Genomic DNA, 23,218 nt, shown 5'->3' on the forward strand with positions numbered 1-23,218 from the left:
CATGTTTGCCATCAAAGCCTTCCTGTGTCTGACTTACGGCGACTTATTCCTTTAGTTTGTATGCAATATAACACTATTGAAATAAAACAATATGAAGAACACAACGATAACTGATCGAGACATTTGTAAAAATAAACACAGACGTAGACTACACCATATCGATCTAATCACGCAATTATAAGAATACTACAAAATACCTGTGAAGCGCCCATTGTGTATGTTATATTTCATATAATTGATATTGTTTATACTTTTAAATGTCATTCACTTTCCAATGTATGTGCGCGTGCACCCGTGTGGCGCGTGCACGTTCGAGCTCAGCTCGTCACCATGGAAGCGCTCCGTTTGCGACCTGGAGACGCCATTTTGCTTCCCTCTGCGTGTGTGTGCGTGCGTGTGCGTGAACGTGTGTACGTGTGTGCGTGGGCGCCCATCGGTGCAAATACCTCCGTAGCTCCCAAACATTCAACACTCCTCACGTCAGTCTAAACACGACCAACATGTTAACGCTCGGACAACAGCTAGCCTGCTCCACACTGGACAAGTAGACATGGGAACATGGAATACGTGACGTTTAATGGTCTCGACGAACGTCGTCGAAGTGTCACCGGGTGGAAATACAAGGTCTGTTTTTTATTGTTAGTCCTAACTTTGCTAGCTTCAGGCAGCCAGCGTTAATTAACGTAGCGAGCTAGCTTAGCGCCGGCCACTGGATGTAACTATCACTTGCACGCCCTCAATGTATCGATCGTATGTTTGCTTCTTTACGGTGGCGTGTACAGTCAGGGTTCAGTTCGTTAACCCGCTGAAGCCACGATCGTGGTTTAATAGCCCAAGGCTGCAGTCTACATTTCTGTTACTTAATACTCTGACATGTTACACTAGAAGGGAGTCATGCACATCAGCAGATGTTATTGTAACCATGTGCAGAGAGGCAAAAAGCCACAGGTGGTTGGATGTCCAAGTTACTGTGTTTTGTACAATGCATACATGAATCAGTGCTGCAACATGTTTGCATCAATGCCAGTGTTGTCTTGATTTTTTTGGGATCTATAATCTACTCTTTGGTACAAAACACTATTCGGGTGCATTCTTCTGATTTTAGGTCCAGTTGATTTTTGGTAAGTGTGCTAGTCCAAAAGGACTGGACTAAAGTGTCGTTTTGGCAGGCGGCCTCGGTCCACCTGCGAGTGGACTGTAGTCCTGAGGGAGGCAAGTGTGAATGTGGACACGCCAACGGACCAAAACAACGGATATGATGTGATCAAATGTGACTGTACTGGAAAACACCCAACAGAAAAGCTGTTAAATGTAAGCCCAAAAGTGTAAACACAGTAAAGGTATACTAACCAACCTGACATGTTTTAACCAATGAGTGGTTTTGCTCATTAGAGTTTGGTAAAGTCATTAGAAACGTTGTCTGTTTGCAAGCACATCTTTTTGACGTCTTTGTATCATTAGCTAATGAAAACTGGACCCTATGTGACCTGGAAGACATGTTGTTTTAGATGCGTGAGGTAGTCTGATAATGTACTCGTCACACACACGTCTAATGGAGACACAACTTTATTTTTTGATAAACCAAGGGCATTATTTTATCTGCTGCCAAAAGCACAAGTGGAAACACAAATCAGACCATACCAAAGTGGCCGCCATGTATTAAGCTACCTAATTGTTAGTCTGTGAAAACAAATGGAGTTTGGCAAAGCAAATCCAATCCTTTTTCATTTTCTGTGTTGCCTTCACAGTTGAGTGGCTTCCGATCATCAACGACTCAGGATGAACGCCAGAAGGAGAGAAGAGGAATGTATTCATCCTCACAAGATTTCCCCTGATTCCTCTCATGTTTGACCACATTTGCTACATCGTCAATCATGATTCTTGGCATAATCTCCCAGGAGTTGTACCAGCAGCTTCTGGACCCAAATAATTACCAGAATCGCACAAATGGCGTGGAAGAGCTGAAACAAATCCTGTCGGAAGTAAACCTGAAACTGGTCTCTTCTGACAGCATTGAAGAGTTCATAAATTTTCTCTCTAGACTTTTGGATGATAGTAATTTTAAAGTATTGTATGGCACCTTACAAGTTTTAAATTTACTCATTCGGAGATTAGACACAAGCATTGACAAATATGTCAAACAGATAGTCTTGGTGGCCCTTAAGGCTCTAGGTGACACTTGCACCATCGCCAGGAATGAATACATGAACATATTTCAACAGATGATGAAAACTGTTGCCCCGCAACAAGTTTTAGATCTTGTCATTGGCAACTTGAAACACAAAAATTCCAGGGTCCGGGAGGATGTTCTGAACATTATTATTGCAGCAATGCTGACTCATCCAAGGAAAGAGTTCAACATCCCAAATCTTTGTTTTGAAGTTGCACCATACTTGGCAGACAGCAAGAAAAAGGTCCGCCACGCCGCCCTTGAGTTGTTTGCTGTTTTTGACTCCTGCCTGGACGCTGGGAAAAAACAGCCTCTCACAAAAGCGGTAGACATGGTTGAGCTGAATGAGGAAGCTGAGGGTCTTATGGCAGCTGTACAGGCCAGACGAGCAAGGCGTGTCCTCCCTAAACTTTCACCAGAGGGGGTAGTGGAGTACGGTCTGGTGGTACCTAAATCAGGCTTGCGCTGCTCGCCACAGGCTACTTCTGGAGCTGATCTGGACTGGGTGATGAATGGAGGACGTCTGAGTAGCGCAAGGAGTCAGAGAACTGAGCTGGACTGTGATCAACTGCATGGCTATGGCAGCTTAGGCTGCCTCACTGATGAGCTTCCGTCTCAACGGAGGATTGTCAGCGCAGGTAAAGGGAAGAACAAACTACCCTGGGAAAGGTTGAGCTTTACATCTACTGAAAATAATCATCACTGCAGCTCCCCCAGTGGAAAGTGCTTGGAGCAGGTGAGTTCAAACCTACCGTAATTTCCGGACTATAAGCCGCACCTGACTATAAGCCGCACCAGCTAAATTTAGGGGGAAATACAGATTGCTCCATATATAAGCCGCACCCGACTATAAGCCGCAGGGTTTTGATGTGTAATTAGCGTAGTATATAGGGGTTCCTGCTACCACGGAGGGGATTGTCGGGACAGAGATGACTGTTTGGGAACGCAAAGCGTCCCATTTATTAACAATAAATCTTTCAATAATTCAATCAAACTTTCACATCTTTGACATGGCGAACAGCATTCGTGCAGAGTACAAATAATACAACGGTGCAAAGTAATACAAAGTGCTCGCCTGTACGTTATCAAAATAACCAGCCTACCGGTATATGAAAAGTCAGTCTTTAATCATTGTGTCATCGTCTTCCTCCTGCGTACTAAAACCACCGAAATCCTCTTCGTCGGTGTCGGAGAAGAACAGGCCGTATATAAGCCGCACCCTTGTATAAGCCGCAGGGACCAGAACGAGGGGAAAAAGTAGCGGCTTATAGTCCGGAAATTACGGTACTACTGTTTTGTTAGTCGGTGAGAGTCTGAATGTTTTAGTCAGGTTGAGGGCTTTCATCAACTTTGTATTTGTCACATGCAAAATGATTGTTTATCATTAAATACAAATATAATCCATCAGTTCTAGTGTCCCAAAAAATTGACATAATTTTAAAAGCAATTATCCTGAATAGTGCTAAGTCTAGCTCAGTGAAATTGAACAGTTTAGTTGTTAAACATCATAAATTCAACATGTGCACCACCTGGAACACGGCACATGTCAAGTCGGTAATTAAACTCTTGCCAAACACGCTGTAGCATGACTGTGGTAACATTATTAAGTGCGGAAGTGATTCTCTGCTTGAGTTCATCAATGCTAGTAGGAAGAGGGGGGACGTAGACCAAATTTTGATATGTTTCTATGCATTTTGTGAAAATGTTAGGTTATTTGAACAAGATTTGCCCTAATTATTGGTCTGTTAAATGTCAAAATTTTTGGGACACCCTGTATATTAACCGTATAGCAATGTTTTTAAGCAAACATAATGGACAATAATTTAATTTTATCTTTTGTGAACCCTAAATTGACTACAAATGGCCTGCCATAATCTTGGAGTTGGTGTTGATATAATAGAAAGCATCATTGTCATTGTTTTAAATACTTAACAAACAATTGTTGCCACTCATGATCTGTGCTTTAAAGCAGTGGTCCCCAACCACAGGTACCGGTCCGTGGATCGATTGGTACCGGGCGGCACAAGAAATAAAATAAAAAAATTTTTTTTATTAAATCAACATAAAAAAAACACAAGACACACTTACAATTAGTGCACCAACCCAAAAAACCTCCCTCCCCCACACTCATTCGCACAAAAGGGTTGTTTCTTTCTGTTATTAATATTTCTGGTTCCTACATTATATATCAATATAGATCAATACAGTCTTACAGTCTGCAGGGATACAGACCGTAAGCACACATGATTGTAATTTTTTATTTGTCCCCCGGTGCGTGCTGCAAATTTTCAAGCGTTAATTAAAGGTTGGGGACCACTGCTTTAAAAGGATCATACTATATATTTGTTGTCTACATTTAAAACACTTGGTCTACATAAAATGTAATGGTGGTTCTTTGGTCAAAATTTTGCAAATATTATATTTTACAGACCGTCTTTAAGCTGCTTTCTGACCATCTCTTTAGAATGCAGCAGTTTTGTGGGAGGTTTTATTTACGTGCCTCAACTTCGACTGCGTCTTCTCCCTGCAAGCCAAGTTGTCGTTTTTCGCGCTTCCATACGGAGTCTCCTGACCGATATAAGTTCGATCTATACCCTACTTTGTATTAGAAATGGAAACAGCGGAGGATGCATGTGCATGTACAAGCCAGTCAGCCCCACAACAAAAGTCTCAAGAAAAAGAAGGAACTTATTGACTACAACGTCGGCCGTCGGACTACGAAGGCAGACTTGTCCAAAGCCATTCTGGTAAACCTCTACCATATACTGTATGTAGCTATCCGCTGACATCACACTTGGGAAAAACGTCACAAAGTTGGCAAATTCGTTTGGAGGACATATGAAGGAAGGCAAAATGGTTTTATAAATATCTCCGCCATGCCTTCATGGTTTGATTTAAAATTTTTGGGACTTATGCAGATCTCAAGTACCGGTACACAAAACCAGTACCGATAGGAAAGAAAAGTTGGTTTTACATAATAGGTCCCCTTTAAGACAATACAATACAATACTATTATGATACAATACAAAAACACTACTAAGGCTAAGACTACACGGATAAGACATGTAGTAAGGGGCGGTATAGCTCAGTTGGTAGAGCGGCCGTGCCAGCAACTTGAGGGTTGCAGGTTCGATCCCCGCTTCCGCCATCCTAGTCACTGCCGTTGTGTCCTTGGGCAAGACGCTTTACCCACCTGCTCCCAGTGCCACCCACACTGGTTTGAATGTAACTTAGATATTGGGTTTCACTATGTAAAAGCGCTTTGAGTCACTAGAGAAAAGCGCTTTATAAATATAATTCACTTGACTTCACAAGTAAAACACACACGGTTAAAGATAAAACAGTTTGTAGAAAAGGGTTTTATGAAATTCAGGCCATTCACTTGCATTAGGCTGTTTTGACTCATGCTAATAATTGGCGAAAGGCTAACTAGCTCAATGCAACATGCAAGTGGTTCCTGGTGTTTATGTTTTCCTTAATGTCGATTGGTGGAGAATGAGGAAGTAATGTGGTGTTGGTTCTGTGAGAACAGAGAGGGACGTCACATAGATGCGTAGTTGGAATTGAGCCTGCTGTTGGCTTAGGTAGGACCACTCCTGGCTAAATTGGGTCACTGAGCAGAATTTTACTTTGAGGGGCCCCCTATAACGATTTGTTTTGCAGTTTTCTTTAATGTGAAACAATTGTTATAATTTTTTTAAATATCAAACTTGAATTTAATTTGACGCATGTTTTGTACTAAAATGAATTGGTGGGAAATAAATTGTTTAACATTTAAGTTTATTTTGTGCAAAAAAACACATTTACCATCATTAAAACATAAATTGGCATATTTTCGAGATGCGATCCTTGTACAAGGGTTTACTAGCCCAGCACTGACGCTTGCGCGCCAATGCACATCTGTTGGGAAATTTGCCATTATTGTACATTATTATCAGTAAAGGAGCAGGAAGGGGGCTAGAAATATGTTTGCGGTAAAGTTTCATATAAAGTGCCTTGTCATTCATTAAATTACGTTTTGAATGCACTTATTCTCACAAAACAGAGCATCAGACTTTGTTAGTCATAGGTTTGCTCGGTAGCAAACCGAGTCGTTTGTCTATTAATCTTCACAGTACCCCACATTTTGTTATGTTACATATTACAAAACTTTTTTTTTTTTTTTTCTTCTTAAAATTCTACACAACACTCCATACAACACATTAAAAAAAATTGTTTTAAACGTACTAAATAAAAAAAGAAAATAAACATCTCTGCAGCAATCTGTTAATCAGGCCTACATGTTAGAATGGCCATACGGAAACCCCTCCTTAAAGGTACATTGCATTCTACCTGAAGTTTGCCAAAAGGCCCCCTCAGGGCCCTCAGACCACGAAAAACAAAATAATAAGGTCTTATGAGAAAGAAGTTTTAAAATCTTTAGAAACCAAGCAAGGTTCATCACTGCTCATCCCTACAGTCCAGCATGTTGGTCACTGGTGGCAGCATTGGGCTGTGGGGATGTTTTTCAACAACAGGATCGAAGAAAAAGATGATTGCGCTAGTGGATGAAAATTTGATCCAGAGTGATCTTGACGTCAGACAGTGACAAGGGTTCATTTTTCATCACTCAGTCAAGATGTCAAAAGATAGGTTTTAAGACAGTTCTGTGATTGTTCTTGAGTGGTCTAGCCAGACCCCAGACCTGAAACTGTTTGAACATTTCTGAAGGTACCTGAAAAGGGCTGATGCTCCCCATCCAATCTAGTGGAGCTTAAGCTGCAAAGAGGGAATGGGTATAACTGACCAAGCTTGTGGCAACATATTCAAAAAGATTTGAGGCTGGAGTTTCTGCCAAAAGTGCATCAACAAAGTATTGAGCAAAGATTGTGAAAACTTATGTTAATGTTTTTTGGTTAAAAAAAATAAATAAATAAAGAAAAGGCCATTATTTATGTAGAATTTCGAGAGTGGGAAATATTTATTTTGTCTTGAAATAAGGGTGTGACATAGCCAAATGTGGAAAAAGGGATTGATTGGTGAGTAGTCCAGGGTGTATCCCGCCTCTGGGATAGACCCAAGTGCATGAACATGATAAGCTGTACAAAAGGAAGGATAAGATCAAGAGACTCGAATGACTAACGAGAAGACAAATGACAATAGAATCTCACATCACCAATCGGTGATACTATTTGTGGAAGATACTCTTGTGGGGATTCATTTTCCGGCACTTTTTATCACAATGCAATGCATAACACAAAAAACAATGCTACAGTATGAGACACATTATAATAACATTTATGAATTGTGATGTTTTTCTTTCAGGTGATAATTGACTATGCTGTATTCTGTTCTGGGAACTGTTGCCCAGTATAGAGGCTTTCATTTCAAAACCTTCTGTTTACAGCAGAATGTGTTTCCCAGCAACCCTATTAGAGCACCTCTTATGGGTATGCATGTGTGTGTGGCAGATATAATTGGTAATATCACAAGGTTAGACTTGCAAAACATGGTTTATTTACAGTTCTAGTGTTAACTGCATGCTCATCGAACGCTAGAGTGTTATCAAGCAGGCGTATAGTGCCCTCCCTAATTGGAATTCAGTCAGATTCTCATAATAAATGAGATAAAAAGGCAAAAAAACCAGTATTGTTTCTGTGCTTTAGTTCTCTTCTTTAAACCACAGTTTTACAGATTTCACTGTGACATAGGAACAGAACCGAGAAGAGGTGACATGTAAGCAGTGGCAGCAATGAAAGATAAACTTAAAGGCAAAATATCTGCTGCATCCTATTGTTTGGGCCTGTGTATGGAATTGCACTTGTCTTTCCCCAGGTAACCATCGGAGATGTTATTCCGCTATCCAGGAAACTGAGCCCAGAGACCTACATCCCCACTTTTAGTAAGTCCCAATGTATACTTCTCTAATGCTCACATTAATCTGTGGTGACAAGTGCTGTTGTCATGGTCAACTTCAGCTGGCACACATTAGAGCCGCTTTGAATTGGATTAGCATGCTGAGTCAAAGAAGTCACAAGGCCACGTGTTACAGAAAGCCGTGAGATGTGTGTGGCTGTAAGTCAACTTGGAAGATAACATCATACCAGACAAGCTTGCCCGGAGCAAGTATTCCGTGATGAAAACAATTATTTGAATTGACTCTACTACAGTTAAATACGGTTGACAGGTTTGGAACTGCCACAATGTTAGTTGCAAAATGAAATTGAAAGAAATTACTTTGTCTAAGGTTCTGCAGAACCACAGACACCCCAAGCCTCTAGGAGAAGGCTGTCTCCTGCCCGGCTGAGAAGAAGCGGAAGCCTCAACTTAGACCCCGACATCTTTGAAACCACAAACTTCACAGAGACTGATAGCGGTAAGGAATCATTGTATCAAAACAAATAATTCTGAATTTCATTGTAGTCAACATAACTGGAGAGGATTAATAATAACCATATGGCACAGTGCCACAATTAATTGTTGGCTTCTTTGTCCACCCGAGTAAATAAATGTTACTTCTCATAATAACAAATGGTGTCATGAGCTAGTTTTAATTATATTTACTATGACATCAGATACCAGCAGTTGTCACAGTACATGTCCTTACCATAAGGGCAGCATGGCTTAAATGGTGGAGCGGTCATGCAGAAAAACAAGGGTTCCTGGTACAAATCCAGCGTCCGCCATTTTAGACACTGTCATTGTGTTCTTAGGCAAGGCACTTCACTGAATGTTTGGTGGTGGTAGGAGATGCTGTTGGCACAAATCGGCAAATATGTTTCCGTAGGGCTACAGATGCAGCTTACCACCATCTGTGTGCAAATGTGGAGGGAATAAATACAACGCCCGGCAATTATATGGAATCACCAGACTTTGAAGATGTTCATTAAGTTGTTTAATTTTGTAGAAAAAGAGCAGATAACAGATACAAAACTATAGTCATTTCTAATGGCAACTTTCTGGCTTTAAGAAACACTAAAATAAGTCCAGAATATAAATTGTTGTAATCAGTTTCATTTTTAGATCAAACAGGGTTATAAATTATGCAATCACTAAATTCTGGGGGGGAAAATAATATCAGCTTATACATTTTTATTTTCAAAGCTAACAATTGCATCACATTAAATATGTTAATTAGTCTGCAGTTAAAGAGAAGCGTGCACACCTTGGAGAGCAAATGACATGAATTATGGCTTCAACACAAGAGATGTAATTTGAAACAAAGAAGAGGATTATTAAACTTCTTCAAGAAGGTATATCATCACACAATCTTACAACAGATGTTGATTGTTCACATTTAGCTGTGTCTAAAATCAGGACCAAGTACAAACCACATGGGAAAGTTGCTAAAGTACTTTCTATTCTATTCTATTCTAAAAGGCAAGCATACTGGTAGACCAACGAAAACATCAAAGCGTCAAAAAAGAAAACTTAAAGCAATATGTCAGAAATTGAACAAAAGAACAAATAGGCTGAAACGAGAGTCACAGTCTGTGACCGATATGTAAGAAATTGTATGAAAAAAAATAGGATTTAAATACAGAAAAACTAAACGAAAGTTGTCAGTAACATCTATAGAATAACAAACGACGTACCAATGGGCTAAGGAAACAATTGTAGATTATGGATCACTGGATGAATGTCATATTCAGTGATGAGTTGTGAATCTGCATTGGGCAAGGTGAGAGATGGCTGGCATTACTTCTTCAATAAATGCACAAGTTTACATTGATATTTTGGACACTTCATGTATTCCATGAATCAAAATGATGTTTGGGATAATGCCATAATTTTTTCGAAATTATAATGCATCTTGCTATATAGCAAAAACAAGGCTGTCCTTGTAAAAAAAGATACATATGGTCAAAGTCATGGTCTGCAAATAGTCTGGATCTAAATTCAATTGAAAATCTGTGGTGGAAATTGGGAAAAAAAATGGTCTATGATGAAAATATTACATCCTGTAAAGCTGATCTGTCAACAGCAACCAGAGAAAATTGGCGCAAGATTGATGAGTACTGTAATTACTGTTTGTCTCTGGTTTAAGCCCATGCCCATCCCTTAGAAACTGCAAGCTGTTGTAATTGTTTGTTTTTCATGATTCCCTAATATTTTTCTCAGAATTGAGGTATTCCATATTTTTTTAACTCTGTTTAATCTAAAATATAGTGTTTCTTAAAGCCAGGTATTTGCCATTTGAAATGACTAACGTTTTGTGTCATGTCTGTTATGTACTTTTTTTACAAAATTAAACGAAATGAACGTCTTACAAATCTGTGTGATTCCTTAATTTTTTTAGGTGTTGTAATGGATTACACTGTAAAGCGCTTTGGGTGTCAAGAAAAGCGGTATATAAAACCGAATCCATTACTATTATAAGATCATGCATGCATACCATGCATAGAGCAGCATCACATGGTTTCTATGAAACTGCAATTTATAATGCTGTAAAGAGAAAAGTGCTTATTAATTTTGCATAGCATTCCATAGAAAAAGTGCTAAACTCTCAAAAATGTAAATTGGAAGAATTAAACAATTTGATGTCCACCGATATGAGCATAACAGAACGAAAGTTAGCAAGTATTTGGCTTTATTCCATGCAGGACAAAAAAACCCAATTAGTGTTCATTAAAAGGATTTAAAAAGAAAGCAATACATCACAATCCATCAGTGAGATACAATACAAAATATATATTATGTGTTCCCCATAATAAATGAAGAGTTAATTTGTGAAAACAATTTTCCCCTTTTACACAATGTTGATCTGATAAATGTTCTAAATTAAATTTTTTTAATGCAAATTCTCTCTTCTTATATAATTTTATTTCTGCAAAAAAAAACTGGTACGCTCTGCAGTTACAGTAAAGTAAACACCCCACAGCCACTAGGTGTAATACAATTTTATCATACAGTTTTGATCGCACTTGATTTCTGGACGTGATAATGTATGAAACGTTTCTTACAGCGTCTTCCAAAGGACACATGCTCTCAAGGAATCCCAGTGTTGAGCGCACGCTTTCTCTCCCCTCAAACCACACAATCTCAGGTTCCTTCCTGCTGCCTTCCTACCCTCTGGCTGCACTCCCAGGAGGCAGGCTCACTCCAACACTTTCCCGTCGCCATGCCGACTCGTCACTCTCTATGTCCAACACCTGGCCCAACAAGCGAGAGAGCAGCCCTCAGCAGCGAGACACCAGCCCCTGGAGGGACACAGCAGGAAAAGGCAGGGGTCATCTTGTCAGCAGAATACAGATTAGCTTGGTCATGATTTTGTAATAATCTTTTTTTCTGCTCCCATCCAATCCAGGGGACCAATCTATCAGATGTTCTCCAAGGCCAATCCGTGCCGCCCTAAAGAGTTCTTCTTCAACTTTGTCATTCCGCCGGGCGCTGAACAGTAATAAGACAGCACTCCCCATTTCACCAGTCATTGCTTCAGCGGATCAGACACATTTTTATGACCAGAGATCCAATGCACGGTACAGCCCCCAAAATCAGCAACTCGAGAGAGACCATCTCCTGGAGCCTGTTGGCTTTAACACAACACAAAACAATCAAGAGGAAGATGCTTTGGACATGCAGGAGGTATTTTCTTATGCATTCGTCTGACTGATATTTATTATAAAAGATTTAATTACATTAAATATGATTTGTAATCTTACACATTCCTCCTCTTGCTTTTATTTGCCAATCTGGTGTGCTCACAGATGTTGAACTCTCTGCGTTCCCTGCGAAACAGTGCTGCTAAGAAGAGGGCCAAAGTGAGCCTTAGCAGTTCAGACCCAGACCAGGAGAGCCAGGATCCTGTAAGGTTAGACCTGAGTCAAGACCCAGTTGTGCACACGTCTCGCATGCTTACCAGCTCAGCCAGCGAGAATGGTCTTTCCAGTTTGAGTCTCACCAGTTCCAGTGTCTTTGGCATCAAAACAAGGTAATAGGACCACAACTTTCAATATGCGGCCATTGTGGTACGTGCTTAAGTGTGCCTTAAACTTAAACTGAACAATAAACATTTTCTTATGGTCTAGATCAGTGGGTATCAAACATTTGTTTTACCAAGTACCACCTCAGAAAACACTTGGCTCACTAAGTACCACCATAATGATCAAAATTAAAATACAGTAGCATAGTAGGCCTAAGTATTCATTTAAAACAAGGCAGAGGTTTTAAGATTTTGGGCCATCGTAACATTACACACAGTTTGAACAGTAACACTATGTTTCAATATAGGAAAACAAAACTATTTTATTTAAGTGACTCTTTGGTGTACCACAGATTGTACACCAATGTAATGTATTGGAGATATGCTTTGGTGTAAATGTTGCTACAGAGTCATTTTTATAACCTGTCTGTGTGCAAGATGTTTGTTTCTGGAGGTATTCTCAGATTGCAAAATAAACCACACACCCCCTCTCAAAAGTATCATAATTTATCTTTTGAAAATGCATACTGTTCAAATACTTATCTTGAAGTTGTCACTGGTATTTCTTTTCCAAACACAGTCAAAAATACATTTCATAAACACTATCAGGATTCACCAGGTCACCTAGTATTCTCCTAGTCACAGCATTATGTACACTTGCACACTCTCCAGTCGATTTAGACCTGCATAAAAAACAGCGGCTTTTAGCAGCATTAATGTCACTGCATGTCACACATGTCAGTGTTATTATGCACATCCCACGATTAGATTAAAATAATACTTTATCCTACCTTTTTTCTGTTTCCTCATGGTCTAAAGCAGAGGGGGAGGAGCTCGACTTAATGTACAAATAAGTATGTCCACCTCTCTGTGACATCACAACGTAGCCAGACTGCAAATCACCGCTAATAGAGGCATCCAAAACCGTATGCACGTTCACACAAATTCATGAACCCTATGATTTGACGCTTTGACATTGTTTAAAACAAGTATCTAACATTGTAACAAAATGTATAAGTCAGAAAAGACAAAAATCATCATTACGCCCCTTCAATAGAATTGAAGCAATGGAGATTTTGGACCAATAACATTTTTGTATTCCCTTTTAGCTAATGTAATGCCATTCAGTGGGTCTCACTGCTATTTAGATGAAGTGAAATAGTCAAGTGTTAGGGCATTATGGGGTTTAAAGGAACACTCTTTTGTTTTTGTTTTTCTTTCAGCTGGTTATAATGTTGAGTCTGTTTGCCTACCGGCCTTGTCTGCTCTGTATCAAATGCACCAAGCATTTGATTATTAAGATGTTGGCTTATGGCCTAACTATTGCAAGGGAAACCCTGAGCTTGGTTGTGGTTATGGTTTAAGTGAGCTTGGACTAGGACTTATCTATGAGAGGCAGGAGTACTTTCTGTATCAGTGTCTTTATTCATGCTTGAACAATACACACGCCTCCATACCGATAGTTATATTTAATATAATTCAGCCAGTTATAAAGGGTGCAAGATTATTTTTTTCGGCCTAGACTCTTATTCTCCACCTGTCAATAGTCCTGGAAGCATGACCTCCTCAGGAGTGAAACCTCGTATGGCAAGAGTGCCTTCTGCAAAATTGAAGTCGTCTGTGTCCATGGACTTAAGCAGCCTTTCAGGTACAGTATTAAATATAATAATGGTTTAGCCTGTTTGCGTGTTCTGAATTTCGTTATTATTTCTCTTTCGCAACCAAGGATTATGTCAGAGAAATGAACTGTCATCCCAGGTGGGTGTTGTTGGGCAGAGAGTCAGCTACTCCAATGGAACTTTTAGAAGCAATGAGGACACAACAGTATCCTCACCCCCCTTGATCAAACCAGCATTAAGTGAATCACAGAGAACTCTAAAGTCAAGTAACGGTAAGTCAACATGGGAAATAAAATAACAGGTTTATGGGTTGCATTGAAAGTTATTTGTACTCGTTTCAGAATCTCGCATCAACGGAAGAAGGAATTCACTTGCAAAAGACGTGTCTGAAGGAGTCATTGGAAGAGGTGGGCCAACAGTTGTTAAATTGCGTTTTCTTTGCTCAGCAGACTGAAAAGCACTGTTTGAGCTACAAATACAATGTTAAACCTTGACCATCTCTAACTTCCGCATCATATAGTCTACTTCACTGGTCCCACAACCTATCTGCAGATGTCCTCCTCATGTGTCTTAGGTATGTTTGATGCTAAAGTGTCCTCACCTCGTCCAGGGTTGTCATTCGAGCAGGGTGATACGGTGGCGAAACCCTCTGTTGAACCCCTCGGATGCCTCCATCTTTTGTCTGGTGATCACAGAACCACAAGTCCTGATGAGGTAACGTTTGCACCTATTTTTTAAATCACAGTGGGCCTTCTGTGTTTGTCACAGCCTGATGTGTCTTCCTCACCCCACCAATGTGTGAATAGATGACGAATACACGCTCCAGGCATAGGGACAAGATCCGGCACCGTGTCAGACAAATGCTTTCTGACTCACCCACTGAAGAGAGTACGAAGATTAAACGTAGGTCACCTTACAAAAATACATTTTATTCATATAGATTCACATTTGTAATGATTTTTAAAAAATTGTTTCTGTATTTTTTGTTAAATATCGAAATAACATGACTAAAAATCCTATCAGTTATATTTTTCCAACAAAAGAAAAGAAAATCGATAAAGCTGCCTTTCCCATGCAAAACACTTGCATGGTAAATGTTTTTTTGACCATCATCTCTGTTGTAGATCTCCATCTAAATGGTAGCACAATCACGTTCTGTACAGCAGACCTTTCCTCAGATGGGTCACCCATTAGCCCCACCAGCCCGCTCAGTCCACCTGGACCCCACAGCCCCATCAAGTGCCTCACTCCGCCCCACCAACCAAGCCCCCCCACTGTGCCTCCTAATCCCCAAAACATGTCCCGCGTAAGGAGAGCACCAAGCCTCACCAGGACGCGACCTTCACTGTCCCACAGCTCAGGTTAGTGGCAAATTAACTACATTTGGTTTCAAAGGCCACCAGATCATATATATATATATAGTTATACATATATAACTGTCGAACCTCCACCTGATGGGACAACTTTTACAAGCAAGACTTTTTGCTCTGTGTCATAAGAAAGATGCAACATTATCCCATGTTTTTAGTCCTTATTTAATGCCAAATCGTGAAGTTAGCTTACGTCTTATGTCTCTTCCATTTGTTTAGATAGAGCCGCGCACAACCGTGCACACGCGTAAAAAGCGACTGAGCAACTAAAAAAAAAACACGATGTAGCATCCTCCTTGTAGTGTGTATTGATGTTAAAGACAATATCTACTCCATTGCACATGTACTATATCGATGATTAAATGCTTTATAACTCACAAGAGTTTTGCAGCAGCACACGCACTTCAGTGCGCTTTATATAGGCACTTAAAAATGCAAAAAGGTATCCTTGTCTCGTTACTGTGTGCTGATTTTAGAAATATTGTACACTTCACTGCACATGTAATACATCACCATGTTGCTGAACATGGCATCACCATGTTGCTAAACATGTTATAATTCTATGAGTGTTGGGTTTCAGCAGCACAGTGCAACTCTGGAAAAAAAGATACTTAATGTTCCCAAGGCTCTGTGTACGTGCAGGCTGGTTGTAAAGATAATGTACATGTCATTGTACGTCTAGTATATCAAAATAAACATTATAGAAGTGTAATGCCACCAAATCAGCTGTTGCTGCTTTTTCAGGTTTCTGATTGGACAACATGTGCATGACAGCAGATGTATGCTTTGTGTTTAGACAGACAATTTTGAAACTACACTTTGTTTGGATGGAGATCATTTTAACCCCAGATATGCGTTTTTGAAACTCTCCGTGTTCGTGTGTACATGGCCTAAAAGGAGCCAAGCCCTTCGTTTAACTTCCTTTCCCCTTGCTTAATTTCCCTGGAGTCCCGGCGTGTGTTCAAGAGCGTACTTCTGCTATTAGATGACTACAGGTGTGGACAAGACAGACGTATTTGTCCCACGCTAAAAGTATACCATGGAGGAGATGTTGCTTTCATTTTCCAAACACAGCGTCCTGCTGTGACCAAGAGTTAATGACGTGCGGAAACATGCAGCAGGCGATGTGTCGGGAACGTTGCCACAACTTGTTTAAAAGGTCTTGCCGTTTGTTTACTGGAATGGTCACTGGTCCTTTATTTAGCTGATGACTTTTTCAGTGTTCCAATAACATCAATACTAGCTAAAATGTTTTGTCATCTCTTCTAATTGAACACAGACTTTGAAGATTGTGTATTTCATGCGAGAGGTATCACTCCTGTTTATTTTTGTTGGCTAAACTGTTGGACTGAACCACTTTGAGGTGTTGTTAGAGAAGAACAAAGCTTGTTTATTTGACTTTATCTTCATTTGCCAAACTGCCTTGTGTTTTATATTGATATCAAAAAGTATACACCGTGTTTTTACATGTTGTGGATTTGTTCATTTCACAAAGTTACTTTAAAAAAACATCTATGTGGCATAGCACTTTGTTAATGTTTTATGGTGTATAGTTAATTCCTATATGACATATTTCTGCTCAAACTCTTAATGGATCTGTCCCAATACAGCATTTATATGTACATGTAAATGTACATAACTTAAAAAAATACTTCTCTCTTTTAAAATGTAAAAATAGAGGTAAAGGCATCATGTAATGTGAAAAGGCTGACCTGTTGATATTTTTAATGAACATAAAGACAAATATGGATAACGTTTATAGTTTTATTCGACATTACATTCACATCCCAACCCAACACTGTTTTACCTAACATAATAAATCATCCTGATTAATAATCGTGATTTTACTATTGATAAAAAATAATCTTAATTATTCATTTGGCCATAATCGTGCAGCCCTATGTGTAAGACTAGATCTCATATATGAACAGTATTTTTATTTATATGGACAAAAAGTGCAGTTACGTCTTATGGCCATTAGGTGCCATCTTACATTTGTTTTTATTTGTTTATCTGTTATGTCCACAAGGTGCTATCTTGTACAATTTCCACATTTATTTTTACTTAATTATGTTATTTTGTTCTGCCATATTACTTTGTTTATAATGCTTGTGTTATTTTCATATGCACATTAAATTTCTACTTGAGGTCCAAATACAGTGTTCTTATCTATAGTAATGGTTCTTCTTCAAAGGAAATCATTTTGAATGTGTTGTTTGTGTTTTTTTCTATAAAACTTGGTTAAAAGAAGTACTTTTTGAAAATATTCAGCACATTTAAAAATATTGCGATAGTAATAACGGTGATAATTTTGGTCACAATAACCGTGATAAGAAATTGTCATACCGTGACATCCCTTATATATATATATATATATATATATATATATATATATATATATATATATATATATATATATATATATATATATATATATATATATATATATATATATATATATATACACAAACTCCATTTCCATATGAGTTGGGAAATTGTGTTAGATGTAAATATAAACTGTGTTAGATGTAAATATAAACTGAATACAATGATTTGCAAATCCTTTTCAACCCATATTCAATTGAATGCACTACAAAGACAAGATATTTGATGTTCAAACTCATAAACTTGTTTTTTTTTTTGCAAATAATAATTAACTTAGAATTTCATGGCTGCAACACGTGCCAAAGTAGTTGGGAAAGGGCATGTTCACCACTCTGTTACATGGCCTTTCCTTTTAACAACACTCAGTAAATGTTTGGGAACTGAGGAGACACATTTTTTAAGCTTCTCAGGTGGAATTTTTTCCCATTCTTGCTTGATGTACAGCTTAAGTTGTTCAACAGTCCGGGGGTCTCCGTTGTGGTATTTTAGGCTTCATAATGCGCCACACATTTTCAATGGGAGACTGGTCTGGACTACAGGCAGGCCAGTCTAGTACCCGCACTCTTTTACTATGAAGCCACGTTGATGTAACACGTGGCTTGGCATTGTCTTGCTGAAATAAGCAGGGGCGTCCATGGTAACGTTGCTTGGATGGCAACATATGTTTCTCCAAAACCTCTATGTACCTTTCACCATTAATGGTGCCTTCACAGATGTGTAAGTTACCCATGTCTTGGGCACTAATACACCCTCATACCATCACAGATGCTGGCTTTTCAACTTTGCGCCTATAACAATCTGGATGGTTCTTTTCCTCTTTGGTCCGGAGGACACGACGTACACGGTTTCCAAAAACAATTTGAAATGTGGACTCATCAGACCACAGAACACTTTTCCACTTTGTATCAGTCCATCTTAGATGAGCTCAGGCCCAGCGAAGCCGACTGCGTTTCTGGGTGTTGTTGATAAACGGTTTTCGCCTTGTATAGGAGAGTTTTAACTTGCACTTACAGATGTAGCGACCAACTGTAGTTACTGACAGTGGGTTTCTGAAGTGTTCCTGAGCCCATGTGGTGATATCCCTTACACACTGATGTCGCTTGTTGATGCAGTACAGCCTGAGGGATCGAAGGTCACGGGCTTAGCTGCTTACGTGCAGTGATTTCTCCAGATTCTCTGAACCCTTTGATGATATTACGGACCGTAGATAGTGAAATCCCTAAATTCCTTGCAATAGCTGGTTGAGAAAGGTTTTTCTTAAACTGTTCAACAATTTGCTCACGCATTTGTTGACAAAGTGGTGACCCTCGCCCCATCCTTGTTTGTGAATGACTGAGCATTTCATGGAATCTACTTTTATACCCAATCATGGCACCCACCTGTTCCCAATTTGCCTGTTCACCTGTGGGATGTTCCAAATAAGTGTTTGATGAGCATTCCTCAACTTTATTAGTATTTATTGCCACCTTTCCCAACTTCTTTGTCACGTGTTGCTGGCATCAAATTCTAAAGTTAATGATTATTTGCAAAAAAAAAAAAATGAAGTTTGAACATCAAATATGTTGTTTTTGTAGCATATTCAACTGAATATGGGTTGAAAATGATTTGCAAATCATTGTATTCCGTTTATATTTACATCTAACACAATTTCCCAACTCATATGGAAACGGGGTTTGTATGTGGGCTTTGTACCGAGGATGTCGTGGCTTGTGCAGCCCTTTGAGACACTTGTGATTTAGGGCTATATAAATAAGCATTGATTGATTGATTGATTGATATATATATACATATATATATATATGGTCCAAAAACAAGATGAATATAGCAATAGCAATAGAATTATTGAGTGGGCGGACACAAGTATTACTGTTTCATGACAGTACTACCGCATCACCAACCCAACCCTATGCATGCACTCTTTGTTGTGAGCTTGATTGGGTTGGAATAGAAGACTGAATGAGTTGCACTTGTCTTGTATCGTTTTCGGTCTTCTTAGAGGATCTTTCCTCTGTTGCTGTGGGCCACAAGAAAAACTCCTCTCAGCCTCCAGAATTGTGTCTTTCTTCCAAACCTGATCAAGCACTGGTGCAGAGCTTGGACCGGCTGAGCTCAGAGTGCTGGTGAGAAATACTCACTTTAGACCAAAAATCCATCCCATAATACTGATAACATCATACAAAGGGAGTATGCCCCTCACATTTTAGCAACAATGTGAATATACAGTACTTTACAGTAGTCTGTGGACAGCTTGTAACCACTTAAAATGACTTGGGAAGCTGGACCACATGGCTGTTTTCCAATAAGATAAGTAACCTAAACACACCTCCAATATGAAAAGAAAGCTGAATATGATGGACTACCTGTGCAGCTTGGGCAAAGTCCATGCCCAAGAGGATTAAAACAATGCTAGACAACAATGGCGCCAACACAATTTGGACATTCTCTGTGAGATGTACAGTGCTCACATCTATTTAGACAATGTGTGTTGACTTAGTTGCAAAGGACAGTAAATATCCAAGCTGTACTACTTTAAATTGATATTTATTGTATCATATTACTGTCACTTGAGAAGATATGATACGATTACTGAAATGTGAGGGGTGTATTCACCTTTGCAAGATGCGCTATGTTTAACCCATGTGCAACCCTAGAGCCCAAAACGGGCATTACATGTGTTCCTTATGTGATAGAATTGTTCAGTTTGAAGGTTAGCGGTCTGAAATTTTGCCAGGGAGTTTTTCACAAGTTTCTCAATAATACAATTGCATTGTGTTTTTGATTGCAGCGTTGTTAGAATAGTATATGAACATAAAGTATACACATTTTCTCTTAAGAACCTTTTCGGCCCCATTGAATCTTCTTATAACTACTGATTTTTTTTTTTTTAACAAACTGTAATCCTGGTACATTACGATGCTTTTTCTCATGAAAGCCAAATAAATCCCATTAATGTTGTTTGAAATACAAGAACATATGGTTTTGGTATAATTGTGCTTGTTAAGCACCAAATGGTTCCAGAAAACCATAAGCATAATTTGATGAGCGTAAATGAGTTTAATTGCCATTAAACCGCTGAAATGCTATAAAAACGATCTTGGGCAATATATATAACATATATAATACTCAGGTCTTGGAATGTCCGCGGAAATACGAAAGTCCATGTTTTTAAATATACATTTTCATGTCAAAATGTCACTTCTGCATTTTTTATAGTATAAAATATAAAAAAAATATGATCCAAACAAAGTTTGTTGAACGCTCTCCTCAGCTGCAGGTACTCGCTTCTTTTCCCCTCTAGCCTTAAAGAGGAACTGCACCTCTTTTTTTTGTGCCTATCGTTCACAATCATGTCAATCAAAAGTCAATGTTGTGATGAATTATTGACCTATTCTAAGCTATAATTACCTAACCTTAAATATTCCACTCAGCAACTTATTTTTAAAAATAGTAATTTTTTTTGCATTTTCCCTTTCATAAAAAAATACTTATTTTTGACAAAAAGGCCACTAAACATAAAAAAACATTAGAAAATAATAGAAACATATCAATAGATAGCGCTGAAGTTGTCTAAATAGTTCAAATGTTACACAAATGCATTGCTGACTTATGACACTTTTTGTGTGTGTTGCTTGGATTCAAAATGACGTCACGTCAGGCTCACGTCCCGACCATTAAATATGCATGGTGGTCAAGCCAGTGTCTGTTCTTATTGGATACTAGGTGCCATTTAGCCTTTCTCGAAGAAAAATGGCCTACTCTTGCGTTGTTTTTCGGCTGTACGAACCGTTTAAATCACGAAAAGGATAAACATGTAGAGTGCAAGATTTAATGAAAAAACATGACAAAAGTACCACACACTACAGTACAAGGGAGCAGAGCCAAAGAACGCACGAGTTTGCAGTGATCACCTTGTTTGTTTGATATACTTTTAACATTTAGTGTTTCCCATTTAAGTATTATCTTCATATTATTTGTATTTCTTAAAACACATTTTTGCTACGAGTGTTCCGTAAAGCACCAACTCGGCAAGTCTAAATAAAAGAAATGTGAGCAGAGCCTAAAAGAGTCATATTAAGCTTTTACCAAAGGCAGCAATCACTAATGAAGCTTTCAGCACATACACAATGTTGACATCTATAGTTATTTTTTGATAAAGATGGGGAAAAATGCGCGTGCAATGGAAACAAACATGTCAGTAGACGTGAAGTTAAATCATGAAATGCAACCTTACCCAAGCTAAAACAATGCATATTTATCCTGAAGAGTCTTGATACCAATGTCCTTGACCCAGGCACCCACAAAGAAGTTGTAGTCCTCCATTGGTTTGCCAAGTTTTCATCTGTTTTGTCGTGTAGAATGGAGCATACGATAACTCGATATATTTGGAAACTCCACCGACAAAGAATCCTTTATCACTCGACATATCTTTTTTTTTTTAACAAAGTATAGGGATTTATTCCAATGCATACTTAGATTTTTTGCTCATATCTGCTTTTTGCAGGAATATATAGGCCCCTTGTGTACTCAGTGCGTGCGCCGCTTGCTGTACAACAGTCATCTTAGCTCGGTTGACCACCACCATTCCCTTCCGGGAATAAATCACTTGTCGGAATACACGTAATAGTCAATTTTAAGGTTGCACAAGGGATAAACAACCTAAGGACCTAAAAGTTGACATCAATATATTTCTTCCATATGGGAAAAAATGTCAATATTGTTTTGCTTTTAAGGGAGAAAAAGATTGAAGGTCTGACACTGCTGCGCTCTCTGGCTCAGTACCACTCAGACATACTTCAGGGCAGGCTTCATGATGTCTGCATCGCTCTCACTCAAGAGGTAATATCACATTAATTTGTGCATCTGATGAAAATACAGTTGGCATCCCACTGCTCCAACACAATTAGCTCTTATTCTGAAATAACTTTTACAGTGTGTCAGCATTATAAATATTGAAGGCAAAATGTAACATTGATCCACACTGCAATGTTTCTTTTATTGACATTTTTAGTGGATGCAGAACTTTGGAAATATGTTAGTCATTGTAAAAAGTCAAACAGTAACCTTAATTGTGATAAATGACAATTTGAATTATAGTATTGGGACACTGATAAAGGCTTACTGCTTTGAATTAAGTCAGCTTGTCTTACATAACTTTTGGTATAGTTTTATTCTCTTTTTTGAAGACTCAGTTACTTTCCTTCTTGCTGAGCTAAGATCTTCTGTTATGATGGTTAAAACTCAAGGTTTTGTTCACTAGAGTTGTATTTTTCCTCCAAACTTTGGTGAAATTCTGAATTGCACGACTTTGATTTTGATTTCTGTAATAAATTCCTTTTTACTGTCAGTGCATTAAGCACATCTTCTCACCTCCCTGTAACAAACACTTCAACATGTCACGTTATTTGGGATAAAAGTCATATGTGATATTTATGTCTACATATGACAATGTTTTCCTGAATTAGGTGAAGAATCTTAGATCAGGCGTGTCCAGGGCTGCAGTGCGCACACTTGGCGACTTTTACACACACCTACAGAAGGCAATGGACCAGGAGTTGGAAGGGACCGTTAAAGCCTTGGTGCACAAGGGAGGAGAAACTAATGCCTTTATTAGGCAGCATGTTGATGACGCTTTAGACTGCATGGTGCAGCACTGCACTCCCACTCGAAGCATTCAAGCTTTACTCTCTGGGGGAGTTAGGTCAGTATACATTCAGCACACCCAGCAGTGCGCTTGAACTGTAGTTGTTGAAATTAACTGTTTTTGCCACCGCTC

The 23,218-nt window shown here is 38.9% G+C and overlaps 1 protein-coding gene across 5 annotated transcripts in view; it reads left to right on the forward strand.

The window, feature by feature from the left end:
* The first annotated feature begins 382 nt into the window (after nt 1–382).
* The window catches only part of LOC133646092 (TOG array regulator of axonemal microtubules protein 1-like), a 31,670-nt gene continuing 8,834 nt past the window's right edge, over nt 383–23,218 (forward strand). The window contains exons 1-17 of one of the 5 annotated variants that reach the window (XM_062041092.1): nt 383–624; nt 1,170–1,311; nt 1,749–2,906; nt 7,985–8,051; nt 8,397–8,525; nt 11,115–11,372; nt 11,457–11,734; nt 11,857–12,080; nt 13,619–13,719; nt 13,798–13,962; nt 14,032–14,097; nt 14,265–14,404; nt 14,497–14,593; nt 14,815–15,051; nt 19,442–19,565; nt 22,176–22,281; nt 22,908–23,143. In XM_062041092.1, the coding sequence (XP_061897076.1) occupies nt 1,875–2,906; nt 7,985–8,051; nt 8,397–8,525; nt 11,115–11,372; nt 11,457–11,734; nt 11,857–12,080; nt 13,619–13,719; nt 13,798–13,962; nt 14,032–14,097; nt 14,265–14,404; nt 14,497–14,593; nt 14,815–15,051; nt 19,442–19,565; nt 22,176–22,281; nt 22,908–23,143 (3,260 nt within the window). In that variant the 5' untranslated portion in view covers nt 383–624; nt 1,170–1,311; nt 1,749–1,874. The remainder of the gene's footprint in view (nt 625–1,169; nt 1,312–1,748; nt 2,907–7,984; nt 8,052–8,396; nt 8,526–11,114; nt 11,373–11,456; nt 11,735–11,856; nt 12,081–13,618; nt 13,720–13,797; nt 13,963–14,031; nt 14,098–14,264; nt 14,405–14,496; nt 14,594–14,814; nt 15,052–19,441; nt 19,566–22,175; nt 22,282–22,907; nt 23,144–23,218) is intronic. The other 4 variants (XM_062041091.1, XM_062041094.1, XM_062041093.1 and 1 more) reach the window with 4 other exon arrangements.

This window comes from Entelurus aequoreus, linkage group LG03 (genome assembly GCF_033978785.1).
Source record: "Entelurus aequoreus isolate RoL-2023_Sb linkage group LG03, RoL_Eaeq_v1.1, whole genome shotgun sequence".
Lineage (NCBI taxonomy): Eukaryota > Metazoa > Chordata > Actinopteri > Syngnathiformes > Syngnathidae > Entelurus > Entelurus aequoreus.